This window comes from Hyperoodon ampullatus, assembly GCF_949752795.1.
Source record: "Hyperoodon ampullatus genome assembly, chromosome: 1".
In the NCBI taxonomy this organism is placed as follows: domain Eukaryota; kingdom Metazoa; phylum Chordata; class Mammalia; order Artiodactyla; family Ziphiidae; genus Hyperoodon; species Hyperoodon ampullatus.
In genome coordinates, this window is record NC_136914.1 from 223,550,292 (window position 1) to 223,567,548 (window position 17,257).

Here is a 17,257-nt window from a genome sequence, read left to right on the forward strand (position 1 = left end):
TTTCATATCATAAGTCACTGAAATTTAAGAGTGGCTTGTCATCACAGTGTAACTTAGCCAAAAATGACTGCTTGTAAGGCCCTAGCTTGTATCTGTGAATTTAATTTTCCACTGAAGCACCTCTCAAGTCCTTTGGTTTCCAATCTTATTTTATTCAGACTTAAAATTTTTATCTACCTACCTACCTTTCTACCTATCTATCTATATTTGGACTATTTAAAATTCAGGAATGGATATTGAATTTTATCAAATGTCTTTTGTAGCATCTCTGGTTATGATAATATGGCCTATTTCCCTACAAGCTATTAATTTGCTGACTTGGATTACTAGATTTTTAAATATTGAACCATCCTTATATTCCTGAGGTGATCTCATTGGGTTACAGTGGGTTGCTGAGTTCTATATGCTCAGGTGCTATGTGTGTTTGCTTTTTAATATTTTTCCTTAATAAGATTAGATGGTGGTTTATCTTGTGTTTTTAATTTTCACAAGGAAGCAACCCATGCTTTTATTAGCTTCATTTTTCCCAAGTAATTTATACTTTTTATTTCTGAATTGGAATTCCCTCTGGATTGGAATCTCTCGGGAAAGGGCATGAGCAATGGATTGTCACAAGCATCCCAGGTGAGTGCTTATTATTACTATTTTGCCATACATGGGCCTCTCACTGCTGTGGCCTCTCCCGTTGCGGAGCACAGGCTCTGGACGTGCAGGCTCAGTGGCCATGGCTCACGGGCCCAGCCGCTCCGCAGCATGTGGGATCTTCCCGGACTGGGGCACGAATGCGTGTCCCCTGCATCGGCAGGCAGACTCTCAACCACTGTGCCACCAGGGGAGCCCCCAGGTGAGTGCTTATAATTCAAGGAGTCTGAAAAACATGGCTGTAGTGTGTTATCACAAATGGTTTCATGTGCTATTTGCTAGATAATCTGCTATTCAGCTTTGACTCAAGAGTCATTGCATTTCTAGGGCATAGATTGTTTTTCTACTTTTAGTGCATTATTTTATATATATATAATATATATATATATATTATATATATATAATCAATTGAGCTACATTATTAACTATGAGGTCTTCTATGTACTTATTTTTTGCCTGCTTGGTTTGTCATGAGTAGAGGGTGGTAAGAATAAGGAGACTTGTTACCATTCTGTAAATCTATATTTCTCGGTACTCAATGCAGTTCTTTATGAAATTGGATGCTAGTTTAAAAAAAATTTGTAATACATTCCCATTGCAATTAGATTTTTATTCTGGATATGCCGGATGTAAATGTTTCTAATCCTGCTTGCTTTCTTTTTGAATTTCTCTCTTCTATAAATAAGGTGAGTTTTAAAAATTTATTTGATAGGTTATGTATCACATCATTCAAAAAAGTATTAGGTTCCCCCTGCCACCGCCGCGCCACAGTGTGTGTGAGAAAAGGCATAAAGGCAACTTCTCCCATCCCTGTCCCATCACCTGACCGGCTCATGTGGACTGCAGCATGCACCCCCCGACCCTCCAGCTCACCAGCCTTCTTAGTTTCTTATGCATCTATAAATGAATGAGAATGTAGATACATTTTTCTACATGAGAGTTCCCCCTCCCCCATTTCGGTAACATGCTCAGTAATGAATGAGACACATCTTTATATTAACCTGTATACCATTTATTGGATATAATATGCGTAACATTGACTTTTTTCTATGGAAAAGCAGGTTGTGTTACCTGTAGACCCCCAATATGAGAAATGTGTACAAAGGTAACAGACTGCAACATAAAAAGGTATGTGAAAAAACATTAGCAAACCAAAGCATGATAAATGGATGAAGCACTATAAAAAATGAATGTACTGGTTTAGTAGCTGTAACTTTGTACTGTGCTGAATAGCCTGTAGCCAAGTTTTACAGAGTTATCCGTATGTGCCACACACATTCAAACAATGCACCTTCCTTAAAACCTCCCCACTTGACCTGATAGATGGTACAAGAGCGCAATGAACTCTGATGCTACTTGTCCTCCTTGGACTCTTAGAGGGTTTTCTCTTTCTAGTTTGATATACTTTTTCTATCATCACTGTCCTTCCTACTTAAGTACTTGCTTATATAGGCCATGAACATAGACATCATTCCACTTCTTTGTAAAACTAAAATGATCACATGAGATTTATCCTTTTTTCTGGATTTACAGTGTGCTAAATTGAGAACTAAAAAATTATCTTATGGAAGGAGAATCACAGGGAGAATACAGGACATGTTTTTTGGAGATGATGTGGAAACATCAGGGTTGGCTACAGAGTATTGACCCTGGAAGGGCCAGATCACACTGAGAATTCCTTTAACTGTGTGTTAAATCTTACGGCTCTCACAATCCATTATTGAATATTATGACAATTTTATATGCAGTGTTTCTTCTCCTAATTTTTCTCATACAGAACAGGCTCTTAATGGCTGGATTCTAAGCCCCCACTGCTGTCCCAGAAGTAAAGAGGGAGTTTTCTTTAAGACAGGCAGGGGAGCAGTTGATTCATGTGCAGGTAAATGGCTTCTGGAAGCATCACTGCACAGAAATGGTTCTCAGCCTGGGGCTCACGAATCTTCCTTAGCTTGTTGTTACTGGTATGACTTTCAGAGTTTTCAAATAGGTTTAAAAGAAAGAGATGTCAGTGGGAACTGTAGAGTGAGTCAAGAGAATTTTGTAATTCGAGGTGAACTGCTTTTCTATGGCCAACTCCCCCTTCTAATAGATGGAAGTCTTTAGCATCCCTCCTGGGGAAGGGACGCTGCTGGATTCCAGGCTGGCGGGGGAGCTGGCAGGGCTGCTCCAAGCTGCAGTGCTGGAGAAGCTTGGGCTTTGGGTGTCCGATGGGTGGACTTGTGGGGCAGCCACCACTTTGGCTGACCTGAAGTAGCTAAAAACGCCGAGATCTGTCAGAGATTGGAGAGGCCTCAGTGCTGGGTTGGGCCTGGGGAAGGAACTTGTGTCTGGGTGATAAGGAGGGGGCCACGAGACGTATTAGCCTAGGCTGCCTGTGTCCAGATGCGTTCATGGCCTGCTCATGAGTTGTGGGAAGGAGAAGAGATGGCAGCTGGCAGCCAGCCATCGTGTGGGGGACGCACAGCCTGAGTCACCCCTGGGGGTCGGCATCGGCCCCGGGAGACTTCCGGGGTGTACCGTTTATCTGGGCTACTTGTGTCTGGTTGGGGTCAGTTTGATAACAGTGAGGAAGCATCTCCAGACCGAGTCTGCCCTAGGCTTCCTGAACACCTGGGGAGCCCTCCAGAGCAAACGTTTTAAATGAAATAAGCCTGATGCTGAAAGCCTGCGAAGGGTCAAGTTGCTGCCCAGGCATCGTGCCCTCTTGGGGGTCGGGGTCTCAATGGCTCAGAGTGCTTTGTAAGCAGCAGTGGAGAGATGGCAGGGAGATGCTTGAGAATTCCCGCCGGGCCAGCACCAGGCTCTGTTTAGCACCATGGAGATCACAGGCTCCTAAGCACGATCTGCCACAGGGCAGAGTTGGAGCTGTTCTTCTCTTAGGGGTTACACTGATGTGTCGTATTGATTTGCCGGAACAATGGACTCTGGTTTCAGGCTGAGAATTCCTAATAAAGTTAAGAAGGCATAAAAATGTCCCCTTTGAGACTAGTCAGGAGTATTTATTCTCATGTAGCTTAATTTGTTGCTCTTGTGGTTTTTTGTGATGTCATCCCACATGTGTAAGCTGGAAAAATTCACACTGGGAAGTGTAATCTCTATATGCATATTTTGACAATGGAAAATGTTATGTATTGTTTCTCTTGGTTGCTACACATCTGATTCCATGTGTCAGGAAAACAAACTGTTACACAAAATTTCAGGCGATAAACTTTTCAGTAGAATGCCTGGAAGATTAGCCATCTACTTCCCAGAAAAGTGGGGTCATATATCCTCCAACTCTCATAAGATGGAGGAAGGAAAGTGACTACCCTTAGGGCCTGCTCTGTGTCGAGGCATGCTGACTTTCTCAGCGAGGGCCTTCTGAGCCCCCATCAACTCTATTATTCATGCTTATACAATTAAAAAATATTAAAAATAGACTGCCATTGAAATATAAGCATTAGCTTTTGTTTCTATCATCTATGAGGATATAAAAAGGGGGAGGAATAGCTCCCCCCTGCAAACAACCTGGCTATTAGTTACTTTCCTAAGTTATATTAAAATGAAAGTTATTGTTTAATATGCTTCATTTGATAAATATTGCATTTGGAAGTACTGTTCCTCTAATAATATTATCTGTGTATTGTAAGGGGATATTAGGTTTAACTATGTTCTTTTCCAGAAATAAATTGCATGGCTCTATAGAAGCACTTAGTACTGTAGAGAGATAGGAATGTGTCATCAGCCGTGGCCCCTAAGTGGCCATTGATGATGAGATGTAAGATCACAGCATTAATCTCCTTTAATATCAAACTATTCCTGGTTCTCTAAAATAGAAGCATAGGAATTATAATTAAGGACAGACAAAAAAAAAAAAAGTTCACATCCTCTTCCTTGCACTAGGAGAAGGGGCTACAACGCCAGATCCAAGGATTTGGGCATCTACAAAGACAATACCCACATAATGCACCATAAAAATTCTGTAAACTTTTCAACAGCATATGTTTTGGCCTTAGTATAGTTACCAAATATAATACCAGTTATAGTAATTCTGTATGTACTCATCAGCAGTAATAGTTTCTAACATGGCTTTATAGCTTTAAGAAATTAATAAATGTATAATGAACAGTTGCATGCTATAAGAGTCGGAATGTATCAGAGCCGAGTTTCCTTTTGTGTGTGTGTGTGTGTGTGTGTGTGTGACATGGATTTATTGAGTTTATCCACAGTCGTGAATACTGTGTTGCCTGGATATGGTGGGAACACGGGGAGATTTAAATGTACTCTTGTTTCTGGAAGGCAAACCAAAATTCTTGGTACGTTTTGTCTTTCTGCTTCAAGGCGTAGAAAAACCATTGAAATGACCCCAGATGAAGTCTCTATCATAAAACAGAGTGGATATGGAACTGCTGTCAATTGCCTTCTAATGTGAAAACCAGTCGCATATGACCCCACTAGAAGACAGACAGAGGCATAATGGCACTTTACCTTGTCTGAGTCATTTTGTAATTTTCATGCCCTTAGATACAAGCATCTTCAAGATCTCCTTTGGGAAATGGCTCCCCAGTCAGACATCTAAAGAGTGAAAGGCTGATGAGGCTGCTGCCCAAGACTGCATTTCGTGAGTATGGAGGATTAGGACTTTGATTTCCTTATCCCATTTCTATGATGCTCAACAGGTAAGTTGTAAGTGCTCAAGAAATAGATTCAGACTCTGTGCCAAAAACATCTTTTAAAGATTTCCTCAGCCAAGTTGGGAAAATAAGATGCCCCAAAGAGAACTTACTAGTAACTTAGGGTTCTTTGTTCAACATATACTAACAAGGATAGCGGACCATAACCTGTCCCAATGAACACAGCATTCCATTGGGTTGTAGTTTTTGCAAGCATAGGGATTCTGCCTAATTTTTAATAAGTTGAACCTTGCAGTAAAAGGAGATTTTTATCTATAGAATTGATTCACTAGATCTGGTTACTGGTTCACATCTGAAAATAGTTATGCTCCACGGAAAGCCTCATCTATCTGTCGGAACACAGAATCATTGTATTACAGTCCAGAACCCAAGGTGGTAATTTGTTTAGCTCCAAACAGTACAGGGAGATGGAGGTTTGCAGTGCTTGGGCAGTAGCTGTCTTGTAGAAACACTACCTTTCCCAATCTAAATAAGGGGCTGATGCCAGCACTCCTTAAAGGGCAGCCAGGGAAAGAAGTTCTTGGTGTTTCTATAAAGCAAACTTCTCTGCCTGCTCTCCAAATGTGCTCAGGGCTGGGGAGCTCAAGGTCAAGTTTCTGCCTGGCCTCGTGTTCCAGTCTCTATACTGGTGTGGCCACACATTAAAATTCCTTTCCGCAGCCCAGGTTCTCTCCAACGCTTCCTGGCCAGAAGCCAGGTCCTATCAGCTGTGACAGGGCCCAGGTTATCCCTGCAAGCCAAGCATAGGCTGGACCAGAAGCCAGGCTCTGGCCTGAGAGCAGGGGTTCCAGAATATCACTCGAGGTTCTACCTGGGGTCTCTTGAGCTGTGTCTGGTACCATAACCACAGCCATGGGTAGCTGGGGAACTGCTATCCAATAAAGCCTCCTTCAAAAAGTAAACATCCTGTCCAGAATCCCATAAAGCACGATATTTCAAGTTCACTAAACTATTAAAAGCACAAAAAGCCTTCCTTCCATGGAAAACTCAGTGATGGTTTAAAAAAAAAAAAAAAAAAACTGCCCACTACAGCGCACTGCGCTGTAGCAAGCATTCTGCATAAATTAATAATTTACAAGTACCTGAGCAAGTAAAAGTACACAGAGCACCATAGCACAGCACAGCACCGACGGCAGTAGCTCAAAGTTCTTCAAATCGTGGTGTTTGAAACATTAAAAAAAAATTCTAAAAGTTGGTACAAAAAATAACTCCAACTGGAGTTGAGAGATAGATAGATAGTGCAAACTTCTGTCTTCATTGTTGAACAACGGTGTTGGCTTGCTTCTCACTTTGCATAGGTGACGTGGGTGGCTCTGGGCACTTGATGGGGCTGTTTGGAAGCAGGTCTGCAGGAAGAGCAACCAGAGAGTAGGAAACAAAACTGTAGTTAGAGGCCCTGCCAGCGATTTCTGCAGACACAGATGCCCGGGTTGGAGATGCTTTTTCTTGCACTGTGATGTGCTTCCAGGATCAGACCCCACCCCCTGCCCTGGGGGCTGGAGACCCCTCTTGCTTTCAGCAGAAATTGCAGATCCCAGAAGGGACCTCGCTGAGGGCTGCAGCATCTTCAGACGTTTATGACCCTTTCCAAAGCTACTGTTCCCGTCCGTCCACGGGAGAAGAGTGCCCCCAACAGAAAAATGGTGCAAGCCACAAAGGTGAGCCTCATGTGTAACTTTAAGTTTTGTAGCAGACTTAAGTAAAAATAGATAAAACTACCTTTAGTCATATGTTTCACTTAACCCACTCTATCCAGAGTAATAGTATTTCAATGTGTCACCAACATACAGAATTATTAGACATGTTGGGGTACTGACTCTGCAAAATCCAATGTGGGGAATATCCTGGTGGTCCAGTGGTTAGGACTCCGTGCTTCCACTACAGGGGGCACGGGGTCGATCCCTGGTTGGGGAACTAAGATCCTGCATGCCACGAGGTGTGGCCAAAAAAAAAAAAAAAAAATCCAGCGTGTATTTGCATTGCCAGCATATCTTACCTTCCACCAGCCACAGTGTGCCCAGCGGCTACTGTATTACTGCAGCTCCAGAGCAAAGCTGGGCATGTGGGATCCCTCGGAAATGAACATACAGAGGGTTCTCCTTCCAGGAAGAGACCAAAACCAGCTTGCACTGATGTCAGCAACTGGCAGACATAAGCAACTGGCCACTGCTTGAGGTCATTTTAAAAGAGAGCCTTCCCCAAAGGATCTAAACAGACATTTCTCCAAAGAAGACACACAGATGGCCAAAAAGCACATGACAAGATGCTCAACATCACTAATTATCAGAGAAATGTAAATCAAAACTACACTGAGGTATCACCTCACACCGGTCAGAATGGCCATCACCAAAAAACTCTACAAACAATAAATGCTGGAGAGGGTGTGGAGAAAAGGGAACCCTCTTGCACTGTTGGTAGGAGTGTAAATTGGTGCAGCCACTATGGAGAACAGTATGGAGGTTCCTTAAAAAGCTAAAAACAGAGTTGCCATATGATCTAGCAATCCTACTCCTGGTCATATATCTATCTGGAGAAAACCATAATTTGAAAAGATACATGCACCCCAATGTTCATTGCAGCACTATTCACAACAGCCAAGACATGGAAGCAACCTCCCTGTCCGTCGACATAGGAATGGATAAAGAAGATGTGGTATATACACAATGGAATACGACTCAGCCGTAAAAAAGTATGAAATAATGCCAGTTGCAGCCACATGGATGGACCTACAGATGATCATACTAAGCAAAGTAAGCCAAAGACAAATATCATCTGATATCACTTATGTGTGGCATCTAAAATATGACACAAATGAACTTATCTACTAAAACAAAAAGACTCACAGACCTAGAGAACAGACTTGAAGGGAGGGTGGGGGAGAGAAGTGGGAGTTTGGGGTTAGCAGATGCAAACTATTATATGTAGAATGGATAAACAACAAGGTCCTACTGTATAGCACAGGGAACTATATTCAATATCCTATGATAGCTCGGTGCTTTGTGACTGCCTGGAGGGGTGGGATAGGGAGGGTGGGAGGGAGGGAGACGCAAGAGGGAAGAGATGTGGGAACATATGTATATGTATGACTGATTCACTTTGTTATAAAGCAGAAACTAATTTAAAAAATCAGTAATCTGAAAAAAAATCCTATGATAAACCACAATGGAGAGAATATGAAAAAGAATACATGTATAACTGAATCATTTTGCTGTAAGCAGAAATTAACACTAAATCAACTATACTTCAATAAAATAGGTTTAAAAAGAGAGGCCCTTCCCCTCTTCATGTCCATGTAAAGTGGTGTTTTTTCCTTTTGAACAAGAAAAGTAACTTCAAGATCAGTGCACAAACCACAGTGAAATAATTAGGATGCTCTGCAGTTTTTCTGTACTTGTGTAGTCGGGAATTAAAACCACTATCCCGACCCTTTGACCGGCTTTATCTGAGCTATATTAGGCAGCTATCTCTTTCATGGGCCAAACATTTTTCCTAAGAGCTGTAATGAAATCATGAGCATGTGCGTTTCCCTTCAGAGATGCTGAATTACTGAACCCAGGGCCTGGCCAACACCTACCTTTGGTTCTTTGCAGCTCACAAAGCAAGCTGCCTGCTAAGGGGGTATATGTTTTGGCAGAGGGTTTAACCCATCTGTGTGCTGGTAAATGTTTAACTACCCACCACTGGGGGGGAAGGAGGAGGGCCTGATCTATAGCATTTGCTGATTTCCATGGTATAAATACTCATGCTCCCAACATGATGTGGCTGAACATGGAAGAGATGGGCAGTGGCCACCATGGCATGGCATTTTCATCCCATAGGAATGAGATACAGTAATCTCAAGAATGTGGGTTGCGAGAACTACCATAGGACCCAGCGATCCCACTACTGGGCATATACCCTGAGAAAACCATAATTCAAAAAGAGTCATGTACCACAACGTTCATTGCAGCACTATTTACAATAGCCAGGACATGGAAGCAACCTAAGTAAGTGTCCATCAACAGATGAATGGATAAAGAAGATGGGCACATATATACCATGGAATATTACTCAGCCATAAAAGGAAATGAAATTGAGCTATTCGTAATGAGGTGGATAGACCTAGAGTCTGTCCTACAGAGTGAAGTAAGTCAGAAAGAGAAAAACAAATACTGTATGCTAACACATATATATGGAATCTGAAAAAATAAAAAGGTTCTGAAGAACCTAGGGGCAGGACAGGAATAAAGACGCAGATGTAGAGAATGGACTTGAGGACACGGGGAGGGGGAAGGGGAAGCTGGGACGAAGTGAGAGAGTGGCATGGACATATATACACTACCAAATGTAAAACAGATAGCTAGTGGGAAGCAGCCGCATAGCACAGGGAGATCAGCTGGGTCTCCCTAGAGGGGAGGGATAGGGAAGGTGGGAGGGAGACGCAAGAGGGAGGGGATATGGGGATATATGTATACGTAGAGCTGATTCACTTTGTGATACAGCAGAAACTAACACACCATTGCAAAGCAATTATACTCCAATAAGGATGTTAAAAAATGTGGATTGCAGTAAAATATAGTAAAAAAAAAAAATGGAGGTGAGGAGCTTTGAGCATTTCTTACCTTTGTTTTCAATATAACTGGTATCATTGCCAGCTTATATAATTTTTAAGAATGGCTAGGCTTAACACCTAGCTTGCAAAATTCCTAGAAATTTAATAGTTCTTGCAAAGCAGTGTGGGCTGGCTCCAGCGCACCACTGGGTTAAACCTCGCTGCCCAAGTCCAGATTCAGGGCTCTGCCTTCCTCATCCCCTGGAGGAGGGCGTAGGAGATGACCACAGCTCAGTCTTCAAAGGTGATTCTTTTTGCCAGCTGAGGGGGAAGCTCCCAGTTACCCCTGCCCAGCAGCTTCTTTAGCCTGACTTCTTACATTCCCCTTATTTCATCCATGACCCTCCAACCTCACCTCGTTTCTTGGGATCCCAGGGGTTGGGCAGAGGCCATGAAGGTCCAAGTGGGATTTCTGGAGGTAGGTGTTCAGCTTTCATAATATTGCACCACTTGCTGGCTTTCTCTCCTTTGGGGGACATGACCCAGCCCAGATCAACAGCCACAGCTTTGAGGGATCAGTTCTACTTGATCTTGAGTTGATCTCATGGGTAGGCTGGAATCATTGCTAAGAGTGACATGTGATGCCTACAGTTATAGCTCCCAGCTGCTTCCTGCTTATTCTTTAGATTCGCCCTCACGTCTGTTTTATATTGTTCCCAGGGGTGGGGAGTGCAGGACGCACAGCCGCCAGCGCCACCCCCATGTCCTCCTGTGGCTTGAGAAGCATGGCTCGGTGCAGCTGCGCCCACATAGTTTTGGGGAGAAAAAGAGGGACATGGGTGCATCACACCAACCTGATGGGCGCCCGGCGGAGCCCAGACTCCTGCTGTCCCAGGGTCCTGGCAAGCCGGGTTGTCCTGCTTAAAGGATCTGCAGGCAGAGGCTTCTGAGGAGGGTTTGGCTTACGAGTTCCCTGCAATAAACCACAAGATTATGTCTGATCACCATCTCCGTGAACTCGGACAAGACAGTGACCTCAGGAGTTGTTAGAGTCCCCTGGAGAGTGGGATAGAGAGAGGAGAGTGGTTAAGTTGCTACACAGCCCAAGTTTCATTTACTGTAAACTTTCTGAATACGATCCTCTAACCGCACAGGTGTGGTGGTGGTGCGTGCGTGCATGTGAGGGTGGGTGACGTGTGTTAAAGATTTAACCATAGCATCATTTAGTTACAGTCACTCAAATACGGGTCTTCAGCTGCCATGCTGTTCCCAGGCCTTGGAAGTATAGTTGATGCTGGTGTTTCTGGACCAGTGTTACCAGGGGATGTAAACTTTCCTGTGCTTTTAGGCTTCTTTTCAATTTACAAAGGCCTAACATGAGAAGGTGGTGAAAATCTTTGCAAAGAACACATTCATTGCTTCAAATTTGCCAGAATCCTGTAACAGAACTTGTTCAGCTGTGGGTGAACCAGACAATGAAGGTGACCATCCTTCGCCCATCAGTGTGGGGTCAGTAACATCCCTCCGTGAAATACACAAAGGTTCTGCTACCAAAATATTTTCTAATAATTCGTTCAGAGAGTCACAAACTGGCTTGGAAAATGACACCCAGAAGGAAAACCCAAGACACAGTGGTTTGAGGGACAGATATTGTTCTGTAAGGAAGCTGATGGGGGCGGTGCTGTATTGACCAGAGGCCAGTGAGGGAGTTGGCAGTAGAAGGTGGGCAGAGCATGAACTTGGGAGTATCTGCTCTGGGTTTTGTACAAATACCAATACTCTGGGACTTGTGCAAGTCACTTGACTTCTCTGAACCTCAACTTCTCTGTCTGTAAAGTGGGAGAAAACAAGACCCATCTCATAGCACTGTTATGAGGACTAAATAAAATAATGTATGGGAAGCTCCCAGAATATAGATAACAATGATCAAAAGTCACTTGTGGGACTTCCCTGGTGACGCAGTGGTTAAGACTCCGCGCTCCCAATGCAGGGGGCCCGGGTTCGATCCCTGGTCAGGGAACTAGATCCCACACGCATGCTGCAACTAAGAGCTTTCATGTGTGACTAAGGAGCACACCTGCCACAACTAAGACCCGGCACAACCTCCACCCCCGCAAAAAAAAAAAAAGGCACTTGTGCTCCTGGGGTCCCTTCCTTGGCTACTGTGAGAGTGGGGCTCACTGGAGCCAGGTTGGAAAGTCAGTGAGTGTTGATAACACTCTCTTTCGGGCCCAGGGTGAACATAGGCATCAAGGCACCACCTGCGCTGGTCCTTGGAGCATAGAAGCACTCACACATGTACAGAAAGTCTGTAGGAAATGGTGCTAGAAACTCAAGGAAGACAGGACATCCTAATAAACAGATGACCTCATACACTGTCATGGAACACAGTATTCCACACATCCAGAATACTCAAGATGATTTAAACACATACGAGTTGAATTTCTCATAGTACTCATCCCACTAAAATTATATCTCCACAGCAATCGGAGCTCAGTTAAAAGAAGGCGACAATATAGTCACAATTTAACATAGCTTTATAAAGCAAAGGAAGCTACCAAAGGAGTCTGTCGATCCCAGCTGTATGGAAAATATAGTAACTTGAAACAATGGGGAAACTGGGATAGGAAAGAGCCACCGAACAAGGAACAGACTTAAAAGCGCCATTTCTCCATCAGCTCTCGTTAATGGAAATATTAACAGCCTGTTGAATGTAAAATAGCACACAACCTTCACTAGAAATACAGGCCATACAATGAGCACAAGCACCGAAGTCAGGCTGTTTGTATATCCAACCAGGCTCTGCCCTTACAAGCTCTGAGAGCACACAAGTTATTTAACTTCTTTAAGTTGCAGAGAGGAGATGATGTGAGGGTTCAGGGAGAGATTATCTGTTAATCTCTTAGCATAGAGCCTGGCACACAGCGACCAATACGTGTTAGCTGCTACTGCTTCACAGCTACTATTATTGAAGGAGTGAATTTAACCATCTAAAAGCACCATAATCCTCCCAACAAACACTGGGTGATAAACCACGGCACTAAAGCAAGCTCCATTTCCTATAAGGTGGTAGAAAACAATGAGCACACTAATATGCACAATGTAAAAATGAATGCACGCACCCACATTTGAGGATTAAATAATTCATTACTAAATGATACTAGTTTTGCCACTAAGTATGAATAAATATCTAGTCTTGGTAGTAAAGATAATGTCAGGTTTTTATTACACTACTGGAGAAAAAGTGAGATGTATGTTACAGTGTGTCACAATATATTTGGATTTATCATGGAAGCTTAGGAGATAGGTTGGCCATTCATTCTGGTTTTGCCTGGGACATTCCCAATTTATGGCTGTGTTTAATTTATTAATCATAGTCTTTCTCATGTGCCCTGGTTTAGAGGACAAATTATATGGTCACCATAGTGATAAAAGCCCAAACAGTTGAGATATTGATTGAAAGTTCTGATTCAAACCTGGGCTCAGCAGAGGCACCAATCCCCCTCCCTCCTGCCATGCCCATGACGTGGTTTTGATGGAAACATGAAACAGGTAGCTGCCTAGGTAAGATGCCAGCTTCCCACCAGGCCCAACTGGGACAAACTGGCATCATGGAACAGCGGGGTTAGTCCAAGGCGATGTATCCTCCCTCCTCAGGGATCAGGCATGGAGCCTATGAGACATTTGGGCAGAAGCACCAGCTGCATGTGCCTTGACCTTGCAGAAAGGGGTGGGACTTCCACACTCCCTTTTAGGCACTGCTTTTCAAGCTGCCTTTGCAAAACCTGAACCTGGGCTTTCCCAATGACGTCCGATCCAGCCTGGCCACCAAGAGCCATGGGAATGGAGCTGAGGAATGACTCCAGGCCAAGTTGCTCACACTCAATAAACATTTCTTTCTTTAGATTGATTTTCATTTTAAATAAGGAAATGAGTTCAGATCCCAATTTCTTTTCCCTCTCAACTTCTAGGTACTGGAGAAAAATCGAGATCTGTTATTAAATAGAGTTGTCTCGGGCTTCCCTGATGGCGCAGTGGTTTAGAATCTGCCTGCCAACGCAGGGGACACAGGTTCAAGCCCTAGGCCAGGAAGATCCCACATGCCACGGAGCAACTAAGCCCGTGCGCCACAACTACTGAGCCCAAGTTCTGCAACTACTGAAGCCTGCGTGCCTAGAGCCCGTGCTCTGCAACAAGAGAAGTCAACACAATGAGAAGCCTGCACACCACAACAAAGAGTAGCCCCCGCTCACTGCAACTAGAGAAAGCCCATGCACAGCAACAAAGACCCAATGCAGCCAAAAAAAAAAAAAAAAATAGAGTTGTCTCATTTCTCCATTTTCTGCTCATGTTTCAGCAAAAGCCACATATTTCAAATTTTTTAGAGGGATGAGAACAAATTTTTAGATCCAAATATAGCCCCTTGCTTTGACCATCACAGAGAATTCTCAGCTGTTATCTCTTTCTGCATGATCAGCAAGAATAAGTGCATCCTGCTTATCCAGAGGGATCTCCCCAGGAATACTGGGTGTTATCGCAGGAAAACGCCAGAGATGCCACAGAGATCCCTGGTGAGCTCGTGCAGGGCTGCGGGGCAGCATAAACATCGCTCACCATCTGGCCCATCCCTGGCCCTGTAGAAATAGACACTTCATGATAACACCAAGGACCACTGGTTCTCTGGGAAATGCCTCAACTTCTTTTTACTCTTTATTCAGAAAAAGCAGAGGTCCTTTAAAGAGCACTTTTACACCTAGCTGGAAGATGTCCCTGGTCCCTTCTTTCTAAAACCACCTGAACACAGTAAAGAAAATGCACAAGAAGGAGCAAAATTCCACCTCTGAGAAAAACGTATAGCCCCACATGAATATATGAGAAAAGGATGCAACGTGTCCAGCAGGCTGGGCTGAGGAGAGACCACGGAAGGGACACCTGCGTGGCCAACCTGGTGAAATGCAGAGGGGGAGACGTCCACCTTGCCTGCCGGGGATAAGAGTACAGAGTGCGCAGATGATGTGTGTGTGTCAGGGCTGAAGGAGCAGCAGATGAGGTGCACACCTGGAGCAGGGGAGGGGACCTGGCAGGGTTTCTGCTGAAATCAGTGGAGGCCAAACCACCACTCTCCCTCAAAGCCCGCTGTCCCATGGTCCCCCATGAGGTGGGCAATTTGGAGGTGGCCCTGAGCGCTGACGTGGCCTTTCCCCCAACTTTCCTGCAACTGGTCGTGTTTTCCAGGAAGACCTCGCTTCGTTTAAAGAGGAATTTAGATACATTAATCAAAACTACTGAAAGAAGGAAGGAAGGAACCATGATCAACAAAAGGCAAACTAAGAAGCCACTGGCAAAAATGTATACATAAGGACCTGAAAAAGGAGCTGGCAAAAGTCAAGTGAAAAGGGAAAGGAAAAAAATAAAGCAACAGTGCAAACCAAGGACCAAGACAGTACTGAACACAGTCAGGGCTGTGGGGACCAGCTTGAGGGAAATGAGGAGAAGTTCAACGGTAAATGACAAAGACCACAGACAAAGGTGATACAACATATACGTAAATGGTGTCACTTACGGGATCTGAACAAATAGTAAAGAGAGAAAAGATACCCAGGTTTATTTTGTAAAAACTTTTCTGAAAGAGTCAAGTCTATGGATCGAAAGTGTACACTGTTTCCCTGGGTGAAATGAATCAGACTCATCAGAATTAAGACATAATTAATAGGATACAGAGTCATGTCACTTACAAGGAAAAAGAAATAAGCCAGCTTCTGATTTCTTCAGAGCAGATAGAGGAAGCATGCATCTAAGAGTTTCAGGGAAAGAAAGTGTGATCCATTAATTTTATGCCTAAACTGTCATTGAAAAAATAAAGCAACAGCCAAGTGTCTTTGAACATACAAAATTCAGGGAATATACTTCCTAAGAGCTCTTCTGGAAGGAATTCTGGAAGTCCAATAGAATGAACTTCAGCCAGCCAGGAAAAGAATGGCTCAGTGGCAAGGAGATTAAGCACTAAATCCCTTCAATGTAGACCTAAGGGTAACAAAAATGTGGGAATTATGGCTACAAAACAGAAAGTAAATGTTATTAGCCATAATAATATAGACATTCTAGAACTAACCAAAGTTGGGAGGTGGATCATCCATTTCCAGATATATGGCAGGCTGAGTTATTTTGACCTACCTTCTCTCTAAAATTGTTGGATAAAATGTATTTAATAGAAGAAATGGACAAATTCTTAGTAAGGTACAATCTCCCAAGACTGAATCGGGAGAAACAGAAAATATGAACAGACTAATCACATGTACTGAAATTGAAACTGTGATTAGAAGACTTTCAAAAAACAAAAATCCAGGACCAGATGGCTTCACAGGTGAATTCTATCAAACACTGAAGAAGAGTTAACACCTATCCTTCTGAAACTCTTCCAAAAAATTGCAGAGGAAGGAACACTTACAAACTCGTTCTATGAGGCCACCATCACCCTGATACCAAAACCAGACAAAGATACCACAAAAAAAGAAAATTACAGACCAATATCACTGATGAATAGACTCAAAAATCCTCAACAAAATACTCGCAAACTGAATCCAACAACACATTAAAAGGATCATACACCATGATCAAGTGGCATTTATCCCAGGGATGCAAGGATTTTTCAATATCCACAAATCAGTGATACACTATGTCAACAAACTGAAGAATAAAAACCATATGATCATCTCGATAGATGCAGAAAAAACTTTTGACAAAATTCAACACCGATTTATGATAAAAACTCTCCAGAAAGTGGATGTAGAGGGAACCTACCTCAACATAATAAAGGTCATATATGACAAACCTACAGCTAGCATAATACTCAATGGGGGAAAGCTGAAAGCATTTCCTATAAGATCAGGAACAAGACATGGATGACCACTCTCACCACTTTTATTCAACATAGTTTTAGAAGTCCTGGCCATGGCAATCAGAGATGAAAAAGAAATAAAAGGAATCCAGATTGGCAAAGAAGAAGTAAAACTGTCACTGTTTGCAGATGACATGATACTATACATAGAAAATCCTAAAGATGCTACCAGAAAACTACTAGAGCTCATCAATGAATTTGGTAAAGTTGCAGGATACAAAATTAATACACAGAAATCTGTTGCATTTCTATACACTAACAATAAAAGATCAGAAAGAGAAATTAAAGAAACAATCCCATTTACCATCACATCAAAAAGAGTAAAATACCTAGAAATAAACCTACCTAAGGAGGCAACTACTCCAAAACTATGACGCTGATGAAAGAAATCGAAGATGACACAAACAGATGGAAAGATATACCATGTTCTTGGATTGGAAGCATCAATATTGCCAAAATAACTATACTACCCAAGGCAATCTACAGATTCAATGCAATCCCTATCAAATTACC

At 43.0% G+C, this 17,257-nt stretch overlaps 1 protein-coding gene across 1 annotated transcript in view; it reads right to left on the bottom strand.

Annotated features, from left to right (window-relative positions):
- Window positions 1-5,814: 5,814 nt before the first annotated feature.
- Window positions 5,815-17,257, bottom strand: part of ADAM12 (ADAM metallopeptidase domain 12) — a gene marked incomplete at its 5' end in the record, with an annotated part of 390,130 nt that continues 378,687 nt past the window's right edge. The window contains 2 exons of the mRNA XM_079699713.1: window positions 5,815-6,661; window positions 10,701-10,819. Coding sequence (XP_079555839.1) covers window positions 6,601-6,661; window positions 10,701-10,819 — 180 coding nt within the window. The 3' untranslated portion in view covers window positions 5,815-6,600. The remainder of the gene's footprint in view (window positions 6,662-10,700; window positions 10,820-17,257) is intronic.